We start from the raw sequence: 23,405 nt of genomic DNA on the forward strand, positions 1-23,405 counted from the left end.
GTGACTTAGGAGTGCTCTCTCGTACTGAGTGATCAAGTAGTGATCACTGTAGAAAGAAATAAAATGATTTAATGAGTTGGGAATGTTTAAACATATGTTTCTGTTGTTACAGCTTTTTGAGAGATGACTCAGTATGCACATTAGCTGGAGTGAGTGGTGACGTAGGAGCTTCCTGTATGTGTGTGACTGAGGAAGTGACTTTCAGAAGAGGAAGCATGGCAGACAAGAGAAGTACAGAGTTGGGTAGGAAATTTATAGTTTAGTGATATGTTGTTGTAAGGGGGTCTTATGCTGAATTGAAGTATGTTACAGAGCATAAGGGGGTGATTTTTGTGTGCAAATTGTGTGGTTTTAATGAGACTTTCGGTGTATTGAGGAGGCGAAATTATGTGGTGGCAAAACTTTTGTGTGTTTAAGGTTGTTGAGGTTGTTGTGGTGATGGGTTGATTCTGTCAGTTAGGTTCGGGTTGTTGTTGTTTTTGTTTTTAATAGAGGGAGTTTCAGGAAACATCGACATGTCTAAAATTGGGCCCATTATTTTGTAACAGTGCACTTAAAGAAAACCTGTCAGGTGATTTTGTTTTGTGTTCTCATGAGCTAATAATCAGCTCTATTTTTCATTTCTGTTTTAAGCAGGCCTGCAACAGTGAATAACGGCGCTGAAAATTCTCGGGAAGAGCAAATATAAGGGGGCTTTCCAGATTACAATTGGCTGAGGAGAAAGCTACCTGTAAAAAGGATTTTATGCGAGTCAATCCAGTCCAAAAGCATAAAGAAATATTTTCCTATGGAAAATAAAAAATGACTGAGCTCATTTTGCTGAGGGTGGAGAATCTGACGCGGGAAGCTCCACTATTAGCAAATATATGGTGTGACTGCATGTGAGTGAATGTGTGTGACTGGATGAAGGTGGGGATGCATACATGTGGACAAACAATTTGCTTTTACCAGAGAAAATTTCTGTTTTGTTGACTGGGGTTAGATTATGGGATTATAGTATATTGTTGGGAGAATGCCAAATGCTAAAGGGGAAATATTTTTTGATGTAACTCAGTTACCATTAATTGAAGAAACACATGACTGATAACTGTTCTGTTTTAAGTTTATTTTTATGACATAGATTGGATCATGAGTGGGGAAACTGAGCATTTTTAAGTTTTGTATAGTATCTTGACACATGAAATGTATCAAGATAAAGGGGGGTTTAGGGTTCAATAATTTAATTGTTTAATAATTTAGGATCATTTTAGGACCTTTTGGGTTTTTGATCATTTGGATATGGTAAAACTGAAACTGTTATTTTTAAGTTAAGTTTAAAGGATTAAAGTGAACTGAATCCTGTTTAGAAGATACAATGCCGGTTTTTCGAAGCTGTGAATAAATCTTAGAGGGAAAATTAGTGAGGGTTGAAGGAGTAGAACAGGTTTGATTTCTTTTTTGATTTCTAGAAGTAGTGGTTATAATGTAGGCGTACACATACAGATATTACATAGGAGGTATTTTTAGGATAAAGGGGAGAGCTTATAAATAGAAATGATTTTTATACATATTGCATTTTTTGATATGAGTTATTGAAGTTATTGAAGGATTGCACACGCTTACAGACACAGAGTTAAGAAACACACATGACAGTATTGATTCCAGGCAAAAGGCCTCAAATTCATTTAGCTTTTAACTGAACTTAAAGAAGGACCAAAGAGGAAGGAAAGCATATATTTTGGTTAAGTCTGATAAATTAGAATTAGAAGGTATTGTTACATTAAAGGGAGCAAATGAAATAAAAAGGCTATACCAAAAACAGGTGATAACATAGGAAATGTGAGGTTAAAATGAAGTTAACACATAGGACGTTGAAGAATATATATAAATACAAGTCAATAAGTTAAGAACATAATTAGGATCATGCTTTTGATTACAGAGTCCCAAAAAGGATAAGTTAGGGAGAGGCAGGAAAAGGTGTTTTGTTTCCTTTGCAGAAGATCGATCTCGGCGACCACAGGAGGGGCGAGGATCCTGGAGATCTCGAGGCCTGCTGAACCACCAGAGAGGGACCGAGAAAACCTAAGCTTACGCATGGAGTGTTCTCGAAAGGGAGCTGGTGTTTATTACCGGACCAATTAGATGACATGAGGTTGTCTGATTTGCTGAGCCAGGGACGCAATGTATTGCGACCTCTGGTGTTCCAGAGGTCGAGAGAGGGAGTGTGGAGCAGGGAAATTATTTTACTGCTATTGTTAAATAATCATCATTATTACCATTGCATTAATAATATAATCTGGAGTTTATATTGCATTCAGGGGTTGAACAGTGTGTGTCTTTCAGAAAGGCTAAAAGTCACAGGCTGACAGGAAACAGGCTTGCAGAGAGTTTGCAGAAGCAGGAAGTTATTTTGAGCAGCAGGCTAAGACGAGGCTTTAACAATGTAACAGATAGCTTTAAGAAGGCCTTAAGCAGTTATGACTATTTTATACACAATGCATATCTGTGCTTATTAAAGAGTTGGAGCTCGGTCAATTAATTGGGGGTCGGAAGCTTTGTTCGGCGCGATGTTCGGACAATCTATTGTGCAAGTGACTTGGAGCCATAGAAGGAATTGCAATACATGCTTACAAAACACTTATATATCAGATCATTTTATATTAAGGTTTTAGTAGAGGTTCTTGGTTAAAACATTTATTTAGTAGAAGACATACACATAGTCTCAGTGAGCCTCTGGTCTGGTGAAAGGTCAGAAGTGCAACAGGTGAATTGAGAAAGAGCATGTGAGGTCGTGACACACACACATGAGTTAGATTTATTTAGAGGAGAGATTAGTCATGTCTCGGCAAGAAAGAGGAACAATTCACTTTAAGACAAGAACGGAAAGTACCAGCCATGAAAATAGAAGATGATCTTCTGGGTTAAAAGTCCTTGTGGTGTTGATCTGATCTATGTATAAAATGTATCTGTGACGCATGAAGGGGCGTCAGTAAATCAAACCCTGATGCTATAAAATATCTGTTTATGCTTTGATTAAGTCGGAGATCACTTGCTGTCGGCGTACAGAGTATCTTCCCACACGTGTGTTCATTAAAATCATTGTTTGACCAAGACGTTCTGGACCAAGGGTGGTTTGTACTCTCCCTCCTCAATTGTGAACCTTAACAGTGTGTGAGAGCGTTTCAGTAGTGTGTGTGAGAGCTAAAATTTCAACAGTGTGTGTGAAAGCGTTTCAGTAGTGTGTGTGAGAGCGTTTCAGTAGTGTGTGTGAGAGCGTTTCAGTAGTGTGTGTGAGAGCGTTTCAGTAGTGTGTGTGAGAGCGTTTCAGTAGTGTGTGTGAGAGCATTTCAGTAGTGTGTGAGAGCGTGTCAGCAGTGTGTGTGAGAGCGTTTCAGTAGTGTGTGTGAGAGCGTTTCAGTAGTGTGTGTGAGAGCGTTTCAGTAGTGTGTGAGAGCGTTTCAGTAGTGTGTGAGAGCGTTTCAGTAGTGTGTGTGAGAGCTAAAATTTCAGCAGTGTGTGTGAAAGCGTTTCAGTAGTGTGTGTGAGAGCGTTTCAGTAGTGTGTGTGAGAGCATTTCAGTAGTGTGTGTGAGAGCGTTTCAGTAATAATGTCCCTTACGGCACCTCATAGATAAGCCTCTTAAATTTCTCTAACTAGAAATATATATTAAAAAAACGAAAACAATTTTCAAGTTTTTGGTAGTTTATTGCACTTTTTTTGCAATTTATGTAATTACTATGCACTTAATGCATACATATTATTAAAATCTGGGCTGTAATGGCTGTATTGATGTATAGCAACTTGAAATGCTCCCAAAAATGGCTCCATAACATGTAAAAATATAATATAAGCTCTGGCGGACTTGGTTATATGGTACGTCTTAAAGTTTTAAAGGAGGTTTAAAAGCAGCGAGTGAAGGAGCCTGTCGAGGTAAATCGTTCCATAACTGATCAAATTCAGTTGGTGGACCTCTGTGTGAAATCAAGCATCTGGTTCACAGAGAGGATAACCCTCACATGGGCTGTACAACATTATATAGGGAGACAAAAACAGAGATTATTGTAGCCATCGCTCTCTCACATGGACGTGGCAGTCTTGCTGTCTGCTGCGAATTCTCCCCGTACCTCCGTGACCTCGTCTGGTATCTGCTCCCTCCTCTGTAAGAGACAGTAAAGGAAAACACGTCTCTGCCTAGTCTTGAAAATCTAATCTTATCATCCATTGTTCTTCTAGGGCCTCTTCTTCTTGTGGCCTCAGCTAACTGCTAATATTTAAATGGCTAACATTAACATGTGTGCCAGCCAGGTTAACATTTATGATGAACTATGATTAATTAACTGATGTTGAAACTGGAGCTTTACTGACCTCTGAAATTCCTCCTAAAGTGTTATTCAGTGTTGTGACAGTCAGCTGCTTCAGCTGCTGCTGGGATGGGCTGTGGCAAAGAGAACAGAGAAAATCCAAATCAGAGTTTTTCTCTGAATTAAAAGCAAGGAAACAACAATATATTCTACATGGTGAAACTGATGGTTTATGGTGTTTGGGTCTGTTTTTCTGTATTCATGCAGATAAAGTGTAAACTCAGATGAATTATACCATCAAATGTTAAAGGAAAAATATGAGGATGAGTGTCTGTGAGCTGAGAAGGACGTGAAGCGAGCAGTTTATCCCAGAGCTGAAGCTGCTCTGTGTGCAGAGATGAGCTCAGATTCCTGCTGTGATTGATCAACAGTCACAGAAATGTAGACTTGTAGTTATTACTGCAGTATGGTCACAGCAGATACTGAGAAACATGTATTATGAGGATGGATGATCAAGTTTCTCACTCTCTCCTTTAAATCTCAGTTTTTTCGTCTTCACAGTTTATCTGTTAATTTATTAATGAATAACACTGAAAGAGTTTCTCTTATATTTCCCCTTGAACATCAGCTTATTAGGGCGGCATTAGGAAATAGCCCCCCTCCAAAGAATGAATAAATGAATGATGATAATAATAAAATGATTAAAAAGCAGAGCTCAGAGTGGTAGAATGGTCAAACATGGATCCACGGGTGGTTCAACTGCATTTGGTGACGTGACTAAAGCAAATCTTTCAAATAATCCCACCATCAACGGGATGTTGTCTCCTTTACTACGGTTACTTTACTTGGTCACCGTGTGAATTTCTTTGAAATGAACCAAATTATTTTATTTGTTGGTTGTTGCATATTTAACCTCTACAGTCAGGAAAGGAGGAGATGAGGTCTCAACAATGTTGGGTTGTAGCTGTGGTTCAGGTTAGAGTGAGTGTCCATGGAATAAATGTAAGTCAGTGAACTGGAAACATGACTGTGTTCAAACTTTGTTTTCCTTTTTATAATGAGTCTAATCAAAGGTGGACAGAAGTATCTCCACTTTGACTTTTCTGTGTCACCATCAGAGCTTCTGCACAGTGTGGAGAAAGATCCAGAAGCAGAGCTGGATTGCAGACAGCCAGTCAGAGCAGCTGTGTACAAAGTAAGACTGAACATCTGTCTGCTGATGGACTCATTTCTGAAAACTGGACTTCTTGTGTTGTTCAGACATTGAAGAGTTTTCTTTCTCTTTAGTCTCATTGTTTTTCTTTCTTTCAGCAGATGTTGGTCTGCAGGAGGTTTTAGATGAACATAAGATCAGTCTGAGGAGGAGATGTGAACGTGTGACTGAAGGAAGTGATGAAACAGGAAGTAGAACCCTCCTCAACAGGATCTACACTGAGCTCTACATCACAGAGGGACAGAGTGAAGAGGTTCATACCCAACATGAGGTGAGGCAGCTGGAGACAGCTTCCAAGATGGACGCCCTCCATGACGCTCCAATCAGGTGCCAGGACATCTTTAAAGCCTTACCTGACCAACAGAGACCCATCAGAGTGGTTCTGACCAACGGCGTGGCTGGTGTTGGAAAAACCTTCTCAGTGCAGAAGTTCACTCTGGACTGGGCAGAGGGCTTGGAGAACCAACATGTCAGTGTGGTGGTTCTGCTTTCATTCAGGGAGCTGAACCTGATCAGAGATGAGCAGTACAGTCTTCTGGAGCTGCTCCATGTTTTCCATCCAACATTACAGAAGGTCACAGCAGAGAAGCTGGCTGTCTCTCAGCTTTTGTTCATCTTTGATGGCCTGGATGAAAGCAGACTTTCATTGGATTTCACCAACAGGAAGCTGCTGTCTGATGTCACACAGACGTCATCAGTCAGCCAGCTGCTGACAAACCTCATCCAGGGGAATCTGCTTCCCTCGGCTCTCGTCTGGATAACTTCCCGACCCGCAGCAGCCAATCAGATCCCTCCTACATGTGTTGACAGGCTAACAGAAGTACGAGGCTTCACTGACGCCCAGAAGGAGGAGTACTTCAGGAGGAGATTCAGTGATGAAGAGCTGTCCAGCAGAATCATCTCCCACATGAAGACATCCAGGAGCCTCCACATCATGTGTAGTATCCCAGTCTTCTGCTGGATCACTGCTACAGTTCTGGAGCACATGTTGACTACAGAGCAGAGAGGAGAGCTGCCCAAGACCCTGACTGACATGTACTCACACTTCCTGCTGGTTCAGACAAAGAGGAAGAAGAACAAGTACCATGAGGGACGTGAGACGAGTCCACAGGAGCTGATGGAGGCTGACAGGGAAGTTCTTCTGAAGCTGGGGAGGCTGGCGTTTGAACATCTGGAGAAAGGAAACATCATGTTCTACCAAGAAGACCTGGAGCAGTGTGGTCTGGATGTGACAGAGGCCTCGGTGTACTCAGGAGTTTGTACAGAGATCTTCAAAAGAGAGTGTGTGATCTTCCAGAAACCAGTCTACTGCTTTGTTCATCTGAGCATTCAGGAGTTTCTGGCTGCTGTCTACATGTTCCACTGTCACACCAACAGGAAGACAGAGGTGCTGAAGAACTTTTTGCGAAAAAAATACTACGAGTCCTCTCTGGATGAATTCCTGAACAGAGCCATGTATACATCCCTCCAGAGTGAAAATGGCCACCTGGACCTGTTTGTTCGCTTCCTTCATGGCCTCTGTCTGGAGTCCAACCAGAGACTCTTAGTAGGTCTGCTGGGTCAGATAGAGATCAGTCCAGGAACCATCCAGAGAGTCATCAACAACCTGAAGAAGATGAACAGTGATAAAATCTTTCCTGACAGAAGCATCAACATCTTCCACTGTCTGATGGAGATGAACCACCTCTCATTATTTCAGGAGATCCAAGAGTTCCTGAAGTCAGGGAACAGATCAGAGAAGAAACTCTCTGAGATCCAGTGCTCAGCTCTGGCCTTCATGCTGCAGATGTCAGAGGGGGTTCTGGATGAGTTGGACCTGCAGAAGTACAAAACATCAGAGCGGGGACGACAGAGACTGATTCCAGCTGTGAGGAACTGCAGAAAGGCTGGGTGAGTCCAGATGTGATCATTAACATCATTGATCAGTGTAGGTTAGTAGTTTAATGTTGAAAATAAAATCAGATTGTAACCACAAAGTGTTTGTGTCCGTACGCTGCAACCTTCCACACCATTCCTTTATTGTACAGACTCAGCAGCAGCTCCATGGATCCCAAATCCAAGAGTGGAGAACAGATTTGAAGTGTGTCACATCCATGCAGTCACAGCTGTTTCCACCATGTTTCCACTGATATTAATCCTGTTCAATGACACGTTTCATATCAGTGAATATGTTCTTTAGGACGTCCACTGACATGTTTAACTGTCCTGCTGGAAATCACTCAAATCATCCATGAAATCCATGAAAAATCCTTTTAGTGTTTCTAACTTCACCCTCTGTCCTCTCTCTCTCTCCATCTTCCTCACTGCTTCTTACACTGATAATCACACAAACATCGTATTCAGCTACAAAATAACACAATAATATCATCTGATGATCATTATTATAAGAGCAGGATCCATATTTGATATCAGAGTAACACACTGCTTGGTTATGTGAAGTCATCATCAGTGACTGTGGGTCAAACAGAAGCTCTCTGATTGGTTGCTGACCTTGGTCACCTGTCCACTCTCACCTGTTTGTGTTTGCTCTCTCTTTGCTGTCTCCATCCTCTCTCTCCTTTCTCTCCCTCTCTATCTTTGTACGTCACTCAGGTCCAATGGAAACAGTGACATTTACAAACCAATCAAAGACAAACTGATCCATGTCAGGTTATAACAATATTCAAAGTGAATACAGGCTGCTGCTGGACACAGACAGGTAACATCATTTTGACTTGCTGTCACCTGGATCTGGACTCATAAACACTGAAGCCCTGAACAGGAATACAAATCATTTTCTGCCAACTAGCGACACACCAGCAGATAATGGCTCAGAAAGCTCAAATGAGCCAATCATTTCTGTGTTTAGTTCCCCTGAAATCAGATCTGATATCAGCAGCTCTGAGTTCATTCATCATTATTGTCCAGTGATGAGATTTCTGCTCCGTTTGGTAACAGTCAGCAGGTTTTTCCTGCGTGTGGACGTGAACAGTCGTACCTGACAGCAGGTAGCAAACAGAGATCATCTTTCCAGCTGGAACTCTTCACTGAGCTGAACTCATTCAAAATGTTCTGGAGTCAAAACAGGAAACAGTCCAAATGTGTGTCTTCACTCTGACTCTGGATCAGATCTCAGTGACAGACTGTGGACATTATGGAAGCCTAAATGTGACACCATCTTCCTTCATCTGCAGATTAAAGCCAAACAAAGATTCTCATTAAAAGTCTGCAGGTCTGAGAGAGACTCAATCGTTGTGTCATGTCAAACACAGTAAGAGGAGCTGAAGCACAGATGTGAAGAGCAGATTCAGCAGATTATGACCTCACTCTGTTTTGTCTTCATATACATTCAGTCTGTGTTTATAATGCAGATTTTCTGCTTTTATAATAACACATTTTATATTTTCTATCATCACAGACTGACTCACTGTCAACTCTCAGAGACTCACTGTGAAGTTGTGGCCTCAGCTCTGAAGTCCAACCCCTCCCATCTGACAGAGCTGGACATGAGTTACAACTACAAGCTGCAGGATTCAGGTGTGAAGCTTCTGTGTGCTGGACTGGAGAGTCCAAACTGTCGACTGGAGACTCTGAGGTGAGTTCACTGACTGCGGCTGTTGTTGTTTTTCTATATTTCAGGTCTTTGATTGATGCTTGAAACTTTCTTTAGTTCCTAAATGTTCAGGATGTGTCTGAAGACAAATGTGAAGAAGTTTGAGTGCTTTCAGAAATGTTGTCTTTCCAAACGACTGAACAACAGTTTTTCCTTTTGGCTCCAAACAGAAGTGACAGACTTGAGCAGGGTTCATTTAAAGGCTGACAGAAGTGGAGTGGTGACGGGGAGATGTTTGACAGGACATTGTTTCAGCCTCCACAGGTTCATGTTGTGCTCCATCAGTCAGTGAAGATGAAGTCAGTGCTGATGAGGCTGTAGAGTGTGTGAGGGATGTGAATGAGGATGATGAAGATCTGATGATAGCAGATAAAAACAGGCTGCAGAGACTTTGAGCCATACAGGGCACACAGTGTGTGTACAGAACAGCTGAAATCATTATGGAGGCCTCACTGGGATATGGAAGCATCACAGTACAGCTTCAGTGAAGCCTTAAAGTCTCTGATATGAGATGAGAAATGAAGCAGCCAGAGCTTTTTCATGAGTGGAAATCCACTGTGACTGTGAGCTGCTGCTACAGCCTCCAGATTAGCCAGCAGCTCATCCTGCTCAACATTTTCTCACCAACTTTAATGGAAGTGTGATGTTTTCAGCTGGAGTGATGGTCAGGGTGGCCTCCCTCTCCTCTTCTTCTCCTCTTCCTCTTTCATTTGTAAAGCCACTTCTGCTGCTTTCATTCATTTGGAAGTCCTGTAGCTGAGTTTGGGAGAGACTAACAGCCTCGGCAGCAGAGGGGAGAAAGGCTGTAACACCACCACTTTACTCTGTTCTACCTGTCACATCATTTTATCAGGAAACAAATATGCTCATGTTTTTACTATGTTTGTCTTGAAGATGTAAGAAGATCACATGGTGCTTTTTATTATTGTGTTGGTTTGTTTCCTGTCTCTTGGATGGAGCCAGCTGTGCGTGGCCCCTGGGCCTGTGGTCAGAGTGTGTGCTGGATAATCCGGCCCAGGATGAGGCCAAACTGACATGGGATGAAATGTCTGTCACATAATTGAGCTTAGTGTAGTTTCATTTCTGCACAATTTAAAAACAACCAAAACTTTGTTCTGTCTTTTCTATGTTATACTGTAGACTTTCTTTGATACTGTGTCCAAAAGGAGCAGCTTTTACTTTGAAGGGGAGGCGTCTCTGTTTCCTCTTCAGGTTGGATAATGGAAGCAAATTAGTAGCTTTGTCCCAAAACGTCGGCTGCATCCTCCGGAGGCCACATTTGAAGGCCGATTACGTCACAGCCAGGCGCCGAAGGCTGTCCCAATTCGTCGACTCCTTCAAACGCGGCCGACAAATGCGTCCTTCATTTCCCCCAATTTGAAGGATTCGTTGGGTGTGTCCTTTGTGGCCCACCATATCCCAGAATTCATAGCGTGGCCCACCCAAATTTCAACTGCCAACAATGGCGGCCGCTCCTAAGTTTTAAAATTACTCTTATTAATCTTTCTGGGTCACAAAATAAACTTTTAACATATATTCAGGCGAGAAAGTAGCTGTGTAAATTACAAATATCTGCTTGGTTTATCAAGACATCGCATATTTGCAAAAGAGTGCCAACGTTTTCGGAGACGTCTGTTACCCACCCGCTCGATAGCAAGCCGGGGGTTTCAATGGTCACTCCAGCCGGCGAGAGCAGCGGACTCCCGGCTTCATCGTTTTAAGACCCCGCTCTTTCGCTACTCAGGTTAAGCATGATATATGAGTCACTCGGATAACTTAAAAATGTCATTGTTTGCCTTTTTTCTGGGGGTTTTTTGTTCCGGAGTAAATCGATTTGGCTGAGATCAAAAGCTGAGATAAAACTTTATTGATCCATCGGGTGGGTTCCTCTGGGATTTTCACACAGCAGAATAAACTTTAAACAGAAAACTGATTAAACAGAAGTGTGAGACGGTCGAGAATTTACGCCAGTGTCCTGTTATATTTTAGATAGCAAGGATCAGACGGCCGAGTTTATTAAACTCCACCAAGTCAGCTGTGACGCAAATCTGAAGGCTAGACCGTCCCATTTCACAGCCTCGCACTTCCAGCCTTTTCGGTCTTTGAAGGACCCGGCCCACGTAGACCGCGAAGACCGAGTCCTCCGAAGGATGCAGCCATTGTTTTGGGACACTGCTAGTGTGTGATGTTCTTTCAGTGTTGCACTTTGTAGACGGTCCCTGAGCACTGGTCTCACAGCCAGCTGCACATAGAGACCAGTGTTGTTATTCCAGGTCAGAAGATGACTTGTTGGAATGAAAATGAGCTTGTAGTTTGTCTGCTTTAATAATGTGACTGGAAAAAGGTGTTGGACTTCAAATATGTGCATTTCTTTCACACTTCACCTTTAAAAGTGAAGCCTTGTGGTTCCTGGAAGGAAAAACACGACTTTTTCAAGTCTTTGTCCTGTTTTTATGAGAAATGTACGACTTTAATGTGAAACATTCAGAGTTTTTGTCACGGACCCGGCTCTGGAGGACTCGGGGGGTCCGTGAGCAGTCTTGACTGTTGTTGTTGTTGTTGTTGTTCTTATTATTATTATTATTATTATTTGGTGATGTGTGTTGTTTTTCTCCACAATGCTGTGTTAGTCTGTGTCCCACTCGTATGTATAGACAGGGTGTGGTTGTGCACGTGTGTATGTCTGCGGGTGTGGCTGGAGGATGGAGCACAGCCACCTGCAGGCCTGATGGGTGTGGCCCTGCGGGAGGACTGGCCACACCTGTTGGTGATCAGGCTCGTCGGGGGAGCTACTTAGGAGAGTGTTGGAGCTCCCACCGGCACGGGATCATTGAGTTATCGTACCAAGTCAGTGTGTCAGCATATGTCTGTGTTGTTCATATATGCCCGCCGAGGGTTAGTGTTGACGGCTGCTTCTATGGTTTCCCTGCAGGAGGAAGAGTGGTCCAGAAAGGCAGCACGCACGGGGTGTGCGGAAACACAACAGCGAGGAGCACGAGCACAGACGTCGGAGGGAAGCACGCACACGGGGTTCAAGGGAGCAACGGGGAGTTATTGTGTTTACAGCTTTTCACTGTGAATAAAGAGCACTGTTGGCATCGCAGAGTCTGTGTTTTGGGTCCTCCTTTCCCCACATCCCCACGGTCTGCCAGCCAGACCGTGACAGAATGATCCCGCCAGCCACCATGGACCCAGCAAACTCAGGAGTTGCCACGGAGGAGAGACCGCTCGCGCAGCTGTGGGATTACTGCCAGAGCGTAATCCAGGCTGTAGACCCACACAAGAGACATATACAGGTAGTGTTCTTTGACAATCATCTCTCATCCACTACCTTCACCACGAACTTTTTGGACATTAACAACCTTAAGCCATTGGTCACTAGTTTACGGGAGAGCTCTAGTTTTGAACTATTCGGCTTGGGCAGTTCGAGCAAGGAAGGTTCGGCTGCTCACCTAGAAGCTCTAGCCGCTTGGTTTTTCGCGCATTGGCGGAGGACTTTCCCGTCGATGCTTCTGGCACAATTGTTTGATCCTCCATTACAGAAGGGATGTCGCACTCGCCATCATCACCCCATTACACCTCAACCCACTCCTGTGGTTTCAGCCCGGTCAGCTGACGACGGACCGACAGTGAGTAAACCAGACTCATTTGTTTCTATTAATCCTGTCATTGAAAATCAAAACACAGATGAACAGCAGAGGACTGTTTCCTTACACCTGGCCCCGCATTCACGGAGGAGAAGGCGTCCTCGCAAGCAGCGTTCAGCCACATCTACACTCACTCCTGTGCTGGTCGAAGACTCAGGACCAGCGGCTCTGGACGCCACAGTGAGTAAAATGGACTCTGCCGGTGTTGTAAATTCCCTTCCTGTGAACATGGCAAGAGAGACTATAGCCACCACGGCAATTAACAATGTAGAAACTGTAAGAGGTGTAACTGAACTCCCAGTGGGGATTTTTGGACCACCGACAGACAAATGTGGCCTGAGTGCTAATGCTGGGGCAGAATTTTGCATAGACAGCCTTGAGGTAGTTAGCTCAGAGTCGGCGGGGTCAGAAACTGTTTGCTTTACCTCCAAAAACTCAGAAGATGTTCACTCTGAGACTGTGAGCTTGGAGCTAGGGAGTTCAGAGCATACAGACCCAGATGACTTTTTGGCCCAGTCTGGCCATATGGAGACAGAAGTTCTCCCCAGGGCTTCCCCAGAGGCCGAACTGGAGGCCTCAGTTGCCTCTGGACCCCTGGAATTTGTTGAGCCAGCTGTAACATTCTCATCATCTCCACCCGTCATAATAGCCATATCACCCTCAACTCAATCTGCTGCCCAGCTAGTAACTCAGTCTTCAGTCCAGTCAGCCTCTCATCTTCATCCTCAGTTGGAGGTCGATATGCCTGCTGGACCACCTCTGCCATCATTTCACCCGTCAATCCCTGCATCGCTGTCCAGTCTACCGGGAGTAGCTGCCACACCATCATCACCTCCGCCCTCTGCAGCTACTTCTCCACCAGCGTTCCATTGGACTGCAGCGACCGCAGCACTCTCGCCTTCACCATCCGCATCACCTACTCTACCTTCACCTTCCCCACCGGCAGATACCGCATCACCATCTTTGCCGCCGGATCAACCATCAGTAGCTGTAGCGCAGCCGGAGGTGCTCAGGGAGCTCAGGGAGCGGGAGGAGCCCGCACCGCCAGCCGCGGAGCCCTGCGAGGCGGAGCAGGAGCTCAGGGAGTGGGAGGAGCCCGCACCGCCAGCTGCGGAGCCCTGTGAGGCGGAGCAGGAGCTCAGAGAGCGGGAGGAGCCCGCATCGCCAGCTGCGGAACCCTGCGAGCCGGAGCAGGAGCCCGGAGAGTGGGAGGAGGAGCTCAGCGAGCCGGTGGAGCCAGCGCCGCTACCGGGGGAGCTCAGCGAGCCGGTGGAGCCAGCCCCGCTGCCGGAGGAGCGGCCACCATCGAGAGAGGGGCTCAGCGGGCCGGAGGGACCCGCTCGGCCAGAGCCGGAGGTCGGCATGCAGGATGCATCTCCACGCCGTCCACGTCCAGCGCGACCACCACGCCGTCCACGTCCAGCACGTCGGGGATCTTGGGCCTTTCAACTCTGCCGCCCGCCGGAGCTGCAACGCCGCCGCCACCCAGTCCGTGGCAGGCCACCAGAACTATTTCGTTGCTGCTGCTGGACCCGTGGCCGCCCGCCGGAGATCCTGCTCTTCCACCAATGGACTAGAGGTAGGCCACCTGAACTGTTTTCAGCCTCTGCCTACCCACAGCAGGTCTCGCCCATTTGGCCGCCCACCGGGTCGGCACCCAGAACTATATTTGCTGCCATTAGGGCTGGGGTTGGACTACTGAACTGAGTTTTTCGCTTTTTTTTTTGTTGTTTAGTGGTGTTGTCGGAGAGGTTTTGGGGCCCTCCGTCCTGGGTTGGTTTTCCTGTTTTTTGCTTTTTTGTTTTAGGGTCGTCGGGGGCCAACCCTTGGAGGGGGGGTACTGTCACGGACCCGGCTCTGGAGGACTCGGGGGTCCGTGAGCAGTCTTGACTGTTGTTGTTGTTGTTGTTGTTATTATTAGTATTATTATTATTTGGTGATGTGTGTTTTTCTCCACAATGCTGTGTTAGTCTGTGTCGCACTCGTATGTATAGACAGGGTGTGGTTGTGCACGTGTGTATGTCTGCGGGTGTGGCTGGAGGATGGAGCACAGCCACCTGCAGGCCTGATGGGTGTGGCCCTGCGGGAGGACTGGCCACACCTGAAGTTCCTGCCACACCTGTTGGTGATCAGGCTCGTCGGGGGAGCCACTTAGGAGAGTGTTGGAGCTCCCACCGGCGCGGGATCATTGAGTTATCGTACCAAGTTAGTGTGTCAGCATATGTCTTTGTTGTTCGTATATGCCCGCCGAGGGTTAGTGTTGACGGCTGCTTCTATGGTTTCCCTGCAGGAGGAAGAGTGGTCCAGAAAGGCAGCACGCACGGGGTGTGCGGAAACACAACAGCGAGGAGCACGAGCACAGACGTCGGAGGGAAGCACGCACACGGGGTTCAAGGGAGCAACGGGGAGTTATTGTGTTTACAGCTTTTCACTGTGAATAAAGAGCACTGTTGGCATCGCAGAGTCTGCGTTTTGGGTCCTCCTTTCCCCACATCCCCACGGTCTGCCAGCCAGACCGTGACAGTTTTTTCTCTTGTTGTGTTTGTTTGAAGCTGCTTCCTGTTGGCTTCAGCTGTTAGGAGTTTCCATTTTCTAAATTGCTACATTCTGAACCTTCTTCAGCTCTGAACAGATGATGAAACACTGAATGATTTCAAGCTCACACTTTGTCTAATAAACTTACATCTTTTTTCTTCTCTCCCTCATAACAAGACAGCTTCTTCTGCCTGAGAACATGTTGGAGTAATTTACTAATCCAGGGCTGCTTATTGGGGAAAATACTTCCTGTTTTCAAAGTAATCCCCATTTTTCCCAGAAAGAAATGTAAGTAGAAATCGATGCTCTGAGCCTTTAAAAAGTCCCAGTGGGTGCAGTCAAAGCAGTCCCTCAGTCCCAGTATAGAGTCTTTGGCCCAGACTGGAACAACTGTGTGCCCAGTTTGAGCTCTCTTCAGTCCTGTGACCTGACAGACCCAGAGGGGCCATCACATCACATTTAGAAGCTCCCCTAATGGAGCCACAACACATGTCCAATAGTTAGTCTGTCTTGTTGGACCAACTGGAAGAAATGATTCAAGGACTTAGTCACAGAACAGAGATTCAAATCTCCAAAATCCAACTGGCTGCATCAGGACATATAGTCTGAAACTCTGCACAGTTTCCTGTTTGAAGCTGCTTCCTGTTGGCTTCAGCTGTTTGGAGTTTCCATTTTCTAAACTTCTACATTCTGAACCTTCTTCAGCTCTGAACAGATGATGAAACACTGAATGATTTCAAGCTCACACTTTGTCTAATAAACTTACATCTTTCATTCTTTATACAGATTGAGTCTCTGTGGTTTGTCAAAGATCAGCTGTGATTATCTGGCAGCAGCACTGAAGTCCAACCCCTCCCATCTGAGACAGCTGGACCTACATTTAAACAACCTGAAGTATCCAGATGTGAAGCAGCTGTCTGATCTTCAGCAGAGTCCACACTACAGACTGGAGACTCTGAGGTCAGTAGAGTGATGGAGTGAGTGGGTGGTGCTGTCAGCAGTATTTGTCATGGTCCTGGGTCGGTGACCCAGTGCTTTTAGTTTATTATGATGATGATTATTATTGTTCGAGTTCTGTCATGGTCCTGGGTCGGTGACCCAGCGCTTTTAGTTTATTATGATAATGATTATTATTGTCTGAGTTCTATGTGTTATACAGTGGGGCAAAAAAGTATTTAGTCAGCCACCGATTGTGCAAGTTCCCCCACTTAAAATGATGACAGAGGTCAGTAATTTGCACCAGAGGTACACGTCAACTGTGAGAGACAGAATGTGAAAAAAAAATCCATGAATTCACATGGTAGGATTTGTAAAGAATTTATTCGTAAATCAGGGTGGAAAATAAGTATTTGGTCACCTCAAACAAGGAAAATCTCTGGCTCTCACAGACCTGTAACGTCTTCTGTAAGACGCTTTTCTGTCCCCCACTCGTTACCTGTATGAATGGCACCTGTTTGAACTCATCATCTGTATAAAAGACACCTGTCCACAGCCTCAAACAGTCAGACTCCAAACTCCGCCATGGCCAAGACCAAAGAGCTTTCGAAGGACACCAGGAAAAGTATTGTAGACCTGCACCAGACTGGGAAGAGTGAATTTACAATAGGCAAGCAGCTTGGTGTGAAAAAATCAACTGTGGGAGCAATCATCAGAAAATGGAAGACATACAAGACCACTGATAATCTCCCTCGATCTGGGGCTCCACACAAGATCTCATCCCGTGGGGTCAAAATGATCATGAGAACGGTGAGCAAAGATCCCAGAACCACACGGGGGGACCTGGTGAATGACCTGCAGAGAGCTGGGACCAAAGTAACAAAGGTCACCATCAGTAACACACTACAACAGCAGGGAATCAAATCCCGCAGTGCCAGACGTGTTCCGCTGCTGAAGCCAGTGCATGTCCAGGCCCGTCTGAAGTTTGCCAGAGAGCACATGGATGATACAGCAGAGGATTGGGAGAATGTCATGTGGTCAGATGAAACCAAAGTAGAACTTTTTGGTATAAACTCAACTCGTCGTGTTTGGAGGGAGAAGAATACTGAGTTGCATCCCAAGAACACCATACCTACTGTGAAGCATGGGGGTGGAAACATCATGCTATGGGGCTGTTTTTCTGCCAAGGGGACAGGACGACTGATCCGTGTTAAGGACAGAATGAATGGGGCCATGTATCGTGAGATTTTGAGCCAAAACCTCCTTCCATCAGTGAGAACTTTGAAGATGAAACGAGGCTGGGTCTTCCAACATGACAATGATCCAAAACACACCGCCCGGGCAACAAAGGAGTGGCTCCGTAAGAAGCATGTGAAAGTCCTGGAGTGGCCTAGCCAGTCTCCAGACCTCAACCCCATAGAAAATCTGTGGCGGGAGTTGAAAGTCCGTGTTGCTCGGCGACAGCCCCAAAACATCACTGCTCTCGAGAAGATCTGCATGGAGGAATGGGCCAAAATACCAGCTACTGTGTGTGCAAACCTGGTAAAGACCTATAGTAAACGTTTGACCTCTGTTATTGCCAACAAAGGTTATGTTACAAAGTATTGAGTTGTATTTTTGTTATTGGCCAAATGCTTATTTTCCACCCTGATTTACGAATAAATTCTTTACAAATCCTACCATGTGGATTCATGGATTTTGTTTTCACATTCTGTCTCTCACAGTTGACGTGTACTTCTGGTGCAAATTACTGACCTCTGTCATCATTTTAGGTGGGGGAACTTGCACAATCGGTGGCTGACTAAATACTTTTTTGCCCCACTGTATTTGGTCTGCCTCTGAGTCTCTGTCTATGGTGTCACCCCGTCTGTTTGTGAATCTGTCTGTTTAGTTCTGTGCCTTATTTGGTTCCCCGTGTCTGAGTTTCCTGTCTTATTGTGAAGGTCTCTGTCTGATGTGAGTGTGTTCAGGTTACGTTTCCCCTGTCTCGTCAGCTCTGATTCCTCCCAGCCGTGTTGCCCTCCTGTCTCTCATCCCCTGATTACTGGTGTGTGTATTTAAGCCCTGTGTGTTCTCCTGCCTGTTGCCGGTTCGGCTGCGTTACCCCATGTCAGTCTGCGTTACCCTGTGTTCTGTTCCTCGTCCGTGTCTCTCTGCCTCTCACCCTATTCTGGTACCCTCTCAGGTTTGTCATTTAGCTTTCCCAGTTTAGATCTTTAGTTTTGTCTTCCCTCTTGCCTGTTTTGCCATCTCACCTCTGTGTAAATAAAACATCACCAACATTATTATCTACTCGATTTGGGTCCTTTCTCCCGTCATACCACACGGCTCGCCTCGGCAGCCGTGACAGTATTGTACTAAACACAGTCAGTATGAAACAAAGATCCAGTGTTTCCTGTAAAGCTGCAGCTTCTCAGTGAAGCTGTGAGAGGAGAACGGTGACAGGCTTCAGGATTGGACACAAACACTTCCTGTTTCTCACCTTTATGGTCACCATAGTAACGGCTGACACGCTCTGATCAAACGCTGTCAACATCCAATCAGCTCTCTGAACAAAGCAGCACGCAGACCAATGACTGCATTCATTTCCAAGTTTAAAGCAGTGAAGAACACAGTCTGTAGGTGAGGAAGAATTTAGTGAGAGCAGATGTTTGGATGGAATTCCTCCAGTTAACAGCTGGAACCGTCCATCTGGATTGTTGGGCTTGTTGTTGGGGTTCCTACAGAGCTCAGAGTGGACACACCAAGGTTCTTCTAATGAATGAAAGTCCAAACTCAAAGTAGGAGGGAAAAACATTTTCAGCAACTTCAATAAAAATCCAAAGATTAGAAAAAGTGAAGCAACAATGAGTCCTAGTACAGTCCCAGCACTGAAGTCCCTGCTGCTCTTTATACTGGATGTGCTGCATCACTGATTGACAGCTGATGAAGAGTCTCTGGAAACACTCGTTTATCTCCTCTGCTCTTCCTTCTTCTCTCTGCAGGTGGAGGTGATGATGGTAAACAGGACGGTGTGTGTGCTGAGAGAGGAGGAGCTGTGTCCTGATGATCCAGAGAGGTTGAAGCAGCAGCAGCTTGTGTGTAGAGACGCTCTGACTGGGCCATGTTACTGGGAGGTGGAGAGGAGAGCTTCATCCAGCAGTGACTGACAGAGGCATGAGAAGAAGTGCAGATGACTGTCAGTGCTGCAGAGTGAACTGCTCTGAGAACAGCTCCACTGTCAGACACAATGTAGAGTCCAGCATCATCCCTGTGTGTCCCTCTGGATCTGACAGAGGATCATCAGTGTATCTGGACTGCTCTGCTGCTGCTCTGTCCTTCTACAGTCTCTGCACAGTCTCTGTCTGACTCTGGCTTCAGACCCTCCTGGATCAAACTCACCTGGAAAGACTTTCAAACATCACTCAATAGATTTGAATACAGAATATATTTGATATATACTGTAGATGTACTGTAGAGTTGCAGTTTGTCACTTGTAAATACAGTCTGTGAGCAGCTGTGAGCTGAAAGATCTTTCTAGAAACACGAAATGTTTTCACTCTTCTGTTGCTTTTTCATATATTTCCACAACATTAATATTGATCCCACCTGTCTCACCTGTTTCATGCTTTTATACATAATAACAGGACACGTGTGATCTGAGCGCTGCTGTGGTTGCTGCACGTCTTCATTTAGATAACAGAGACATCTAGTGGTTCAGAGGGAGAACTGCAGGAGGTGGAGCTGTGTTTTAGCATGGAAAACTTTTTATCTTTTAGGCGCAGATACAAATATGACAAGTATCAGTGTGAGATACAAAAGGTCACATCAGTCACCAGAGGGAACAGTGATCACACAGCAATGTAAGAATAGAAACATAACAGTGAATCTGGACATGTATACAGATGGAAGCAAACAAACAGGATGTAACACTACATTAAAGCCACAAATGGGAAGAAAACAAAGCCAAAGGAAAATATATTTGATCTCAGGAATCCAAATCAGATGCTTTAGAGCAGGGGTCGGCAACCCTGGGCACGCGTATCACATTTGCCACGTGAAGGGTTAACTGATGGCACGACCATAGCTGGACTGGCCATCGGGCATACTGATGGTGATTTTTTATTTTTATGAGCCGATGAGGTTTTTTTACTTTTGTTTTGGTATAAACAATGAAAGATGGCGGATTGGCCGGATGCTGGTCGATGTGTAAAAATAAGTCAGTTGTTTGGTTGTGGCTATGGCAGAGCTTCCACAGAGGCAACAGGTGAGGCAGGAGGAACAGAAAAACCAAGTTTAGGTGGAGTAATAGTACATTTTTTCCAAATATACTTCAAGGAAAATTCGTCTCCTGAATTTTTTAAATTAGACTTTGAGAAGGGTCTTATCTGAAAGTGTTTGAAGAGCACTATTTGCAGGGCCGTTGCTAGCCATTTGGGTGCCCTAAGCACAAATGCTTTATGGTGCCCCCCCCCCCCCCCCCCCCCCCCCGCCACTGAAAAAAAAAAAAAAAACATTAATACTTTTGAATTTCTCAGTGGAATTTGTTTAATTAAATAACAACAAACATGACAGTTAAACAAATAAATAAGGTTAAAGGAGGTTAAAAATACTGTTACAAATAAATACTGAAACAAAAATTGAACATTGGAACAAGAACAAAGAGCCTGGCAATAATGTGTAATTTTTTTTTTATAAAAAAATAATATATATAATATAATAGTATTATTATTAATATATTTACAAATAGTTTCACAATAGAATTTAAATAAGAAACTTAAATAAGAAAAATAAGAATTTGAACACAAAAGCCACATTCCTTAAGTAACTATGTTAAACATTTTTACAATTCGTTGTCAGAGTATGCCCTAGACTCTAGGGCATACTCTGACAACCAGAAAATGCAGGCGTGGTGTGCCTCTCTAGGGCCTAGAGAGGCACACGCCTGCATTTTCTGGTTGCAAAATCAGCTATAAGGTCATCATATGATAGCTTCTGAGCCACGTCACCATTGATGCTGATAACAGCCAGACCACTTAAACGTTCCTGCCCCATTGATGAACGCAGGTACGTTTTAATGAGTTTGAGCTTTGAAAAGCTTCGCTCAGCAGAGGCAACTGTGACAGGCAGGGTCAGTGCAATACGCAGAGCAATCCACAGATTGGGATATACCTCTTGAAGCTGATTGTCATGTAAAAATGACAGCATTTCCAAAGCAGACGTCTGTGGTGGCAGCTGAGGAAGGTTGATGATTTCCTGCATCATCTCAGGTCCATCAATGTCAGCTACTCCCTTATCTGTCAGTGTCTTCTGTACTTCAGTGCAGTGTTTTTTTAAATCCTCCTTGGACATCCCATTCACTTTGCTGAAATCAAGCAGCACTCCATATTTCTCCTTCACTTGATTCATGGTCTCAAACCTCTCCTGTAGGGAGATTAAAGCAGAGTCCACAACACAATTGAAAAATGTGACCTCAAGCTTTTTAAGGGCATCATGGAGGGGCTCATCAACAGCTTCATATGCAAACTGCCTTTTTGTGCTCCTGAGCCTTTTCTCCTTCAACTGTGGTTCTATGTTCAGGGCCTCACAGAGTTCTTTGGCAGCTGACACAGCCTCATCAAACCCAGACTGTCTGTATTTAGAGAGGTTACTTTTGGCAGTGTCAATGAGCCTGACAGCAACATCGAGCTGCATGGAGCTGGACTGTAGTAACTTGTTCACCTGGTTTGTGATTGTAAGAAGTTCACACCACACGATGGAGCAAATCAAAAATCGAAATGAGGCTACTTCCTCAGCAAGCACTTGAGCCTCCACCTTTGCGACTGCATCACTTACAGCTTCTCTGGCCTCCAGGAGAGCATCCCTCACTTCTTTTGTCTGACTCCGGACAGCAGTTACACTTTGAAGCCTGCTTTCCCATCTAACGTCACTCCAAGATTTAAGTGTCAATTTCACATGTTTTGTTAAAATGGCCCATCGCTGGGTGGCACTGGAAAAGAAATTGAACAACTTCTGCAAATACCCAAAGTAGCCAGTTGCATCTGGAGAGGACTTGGCAGCATCAGCTATGACCAGATTCATCGTGTGAGCTCCACAAGGCACAAACAATGCTCTCGGGTTTAATTGTAGCAGTCTGGCCTGAACACCTTGCTTCTTCCCCTTCATGTTGGCCCCATTGTCATAGGCCTGTCCTCGACAGTTTTCAAATGGAATGCCAAGCTCCTTCAACTTGTCAAGGACAACATTGGACAGGTTAAGGCCAGTTGTTTGCTCCACATTTATATAGCCAAGAAAGTATTCTTTAATATCTGGTTGTGCTTGGAAACAAACAATGCGTACTATGACTGACATTTGTTCAGTGTGACTCACATCTGGAGTACAGTCAAGAATGATGGAGAAGTATTTTGCCAACTGGATTTGCTTCACAATGGCGCGGAATGTTTCTGAAGAGATAATCTGAATTAGTTCGTTCTGTGTCTCAGGGCTGAGGTAATGTGTGTGGGAACCTTCATCTTTTATGTTGGCCAAGTGATTTGCCATTACAAGGTCATATGTTGCCATAAGCTCTACTTCCTTCAAGAAGTTGCCATTGTCCGGCTCATAAAGACAGTCAGAAGAGCCCCTAAAAGACAAATTTCTGGAAGCCAGTGAGAGAGTTATTGAGAGTAATCGTTTGAGAATCTCTCGCCACTTTTTCCTTTCTGCCTCTAGTAAGGTCAACTCCTGTTGATCTATTGCCATGCTTTTCTTTAGCCGTGTGTCCAGTTCTCTCCACTTAAGCATGCACTGTATGTGGTCTTGGCTACACTCATGACCCCTCAAACGGATGTTGATGTTCGACCAGTCACTGAAGCCCTCTGTACTCAGCTTTATATCCTTCACACTGAAAAGCTTACATGCAAAGCAGAACACAGCATTGTTCTGCGGTGAGTACACTAACCAGCTCCGGTGAACCTTTTCTCCATTGGGAAGAATTTTGAACTTAAGGCTAGTGTGAAATGCTCTTCCATCAGGCCCCTTTGGAAAATTAAAATCAGAGCTGACATTAAAAGGACCTCTCCGCACAATTTCAACACGATCAGCATCTACAATGTGAGCTGGCCAAAGAGCAGGATCGGTTGAAGGGGGCACACATGTCTCCACAGTGTCACTTTCTGATAGTCTCTCAGTGACAGGACTCTCAGTGGTACTTGTGTATGGAACTGTACCTGAACTGGTGGTTG

The 23,405-nt window shown here is 44.9% G+C and overlaps 3 protein-coding genes across 5 annotated transcripts in view; all 3 read left to right on the forward strand.

The window, feature by feature from the left end:
• LOC146675569 (protein NLRC3-like) overlaps nucleotides 1-23,405 on the forward strand; it is a 155,390-nt gene that overhangs the window by 22,633 nt on the left and 109,352 nt on the right. The window lies entirely within an intron of this gene.
• Nucleotides 5,285-20,211, forward strand: LOC146675570 (protein NLRC3-like). Its single transcript, XM_085401168.1, has 5 exons — nucleotides 5,285-5,475; nucleotides 5,592-7,383; nucleotides 8,891-9,067; nucleotides 16,054-16,227; nucleotides 19,188-20,211. The coding sequence occupies exons 2-5, from the start codon at nucleotides 5,792-5,794 to the stop codon at nucleotides 19,195-19,197; spliced, it is 1,953 nt and encodes a 650-aa protein (XP_085257294.1). The 5' UTR covers nucleotides 5,285-5,475; nucleotides 5,592-5,791; the 3' UTR covers nucleotides 19,198-20,211.
• On the forward strand, nucleotides 12,253-14,439 carry LOC146675571 (uncharacterized). Its single transcript, XM_085385727.1, has 2 exons — nucleotides 12,253-12,961; nucleotides 13,133-14,439. The coding sequence occupies exons 1-2, from the start codon at nucleotides 12,253-12,255 to the stop codon at nucleotides 14,437-14,439; spliced, it is 2,016 nt and encodes a 671-aa protein (XP_085241853.1).

Source organism: Rhamphochromis longiceps, linkage group LG3, assembly GCF_057381845.1.
Source record: "Rhamphochromis longiceps isolate RC_006_pf linkage group LG3, R_longiceps_female_GT1.1, whole genome shotgun sequence".
NCBI classification, from domain to species: domain Eukaryota; kingdom Metazoa; phylum Chordata; class Actinopteri; order Cichliformes; family Cichlidae; genus Rhamphochromis; species Rhamphochromis longiceps.

What these genes read in the sequence shown, in the direction of transcription:
- LOC146675570 (XM_085401168.1), top strand. Translation starts at nt 5,792, where the DNA reads ATGGACGCCCTCCATGACGCTCCAATCAGGTGCCAGGACATCTTTAAA. An exon ending in AGGAACTGCAGAAAGGCTGG is followed by an intron (nt 7,384 to 8,890) that starts GTGAGTCCAGAT and finishes CTATCATCACAG; the next exon opens with ACTGACTCACTGTCAACTCT. An exon ending in TGTCGACTGGAGACTCTGAG is followed by an intron (nt 9,068 to 16,053) that starts GTGAGTTCACTG and finishes TTCTTTATACAG; the next exon opens with ATTGAGTCTCTGTGGTTTGT.
- LOC146675571 (XM_085385727.1), top strand. Translation starts at nt 12,253, where the DNA reads ATGATCCCGCCAGCCACCATGGACCCAGCAAACTCAGGAGTTGCCACG. An exon ending in AAATTCCCTTCCTGTGAACA is followed by an intron (nt 12,962 to 13,132) that starts TGGCAAGAGAGA and finishes GCTCAGAGTCGG; the next exon opens with CGGGGTCAGAAACTGTTTGC.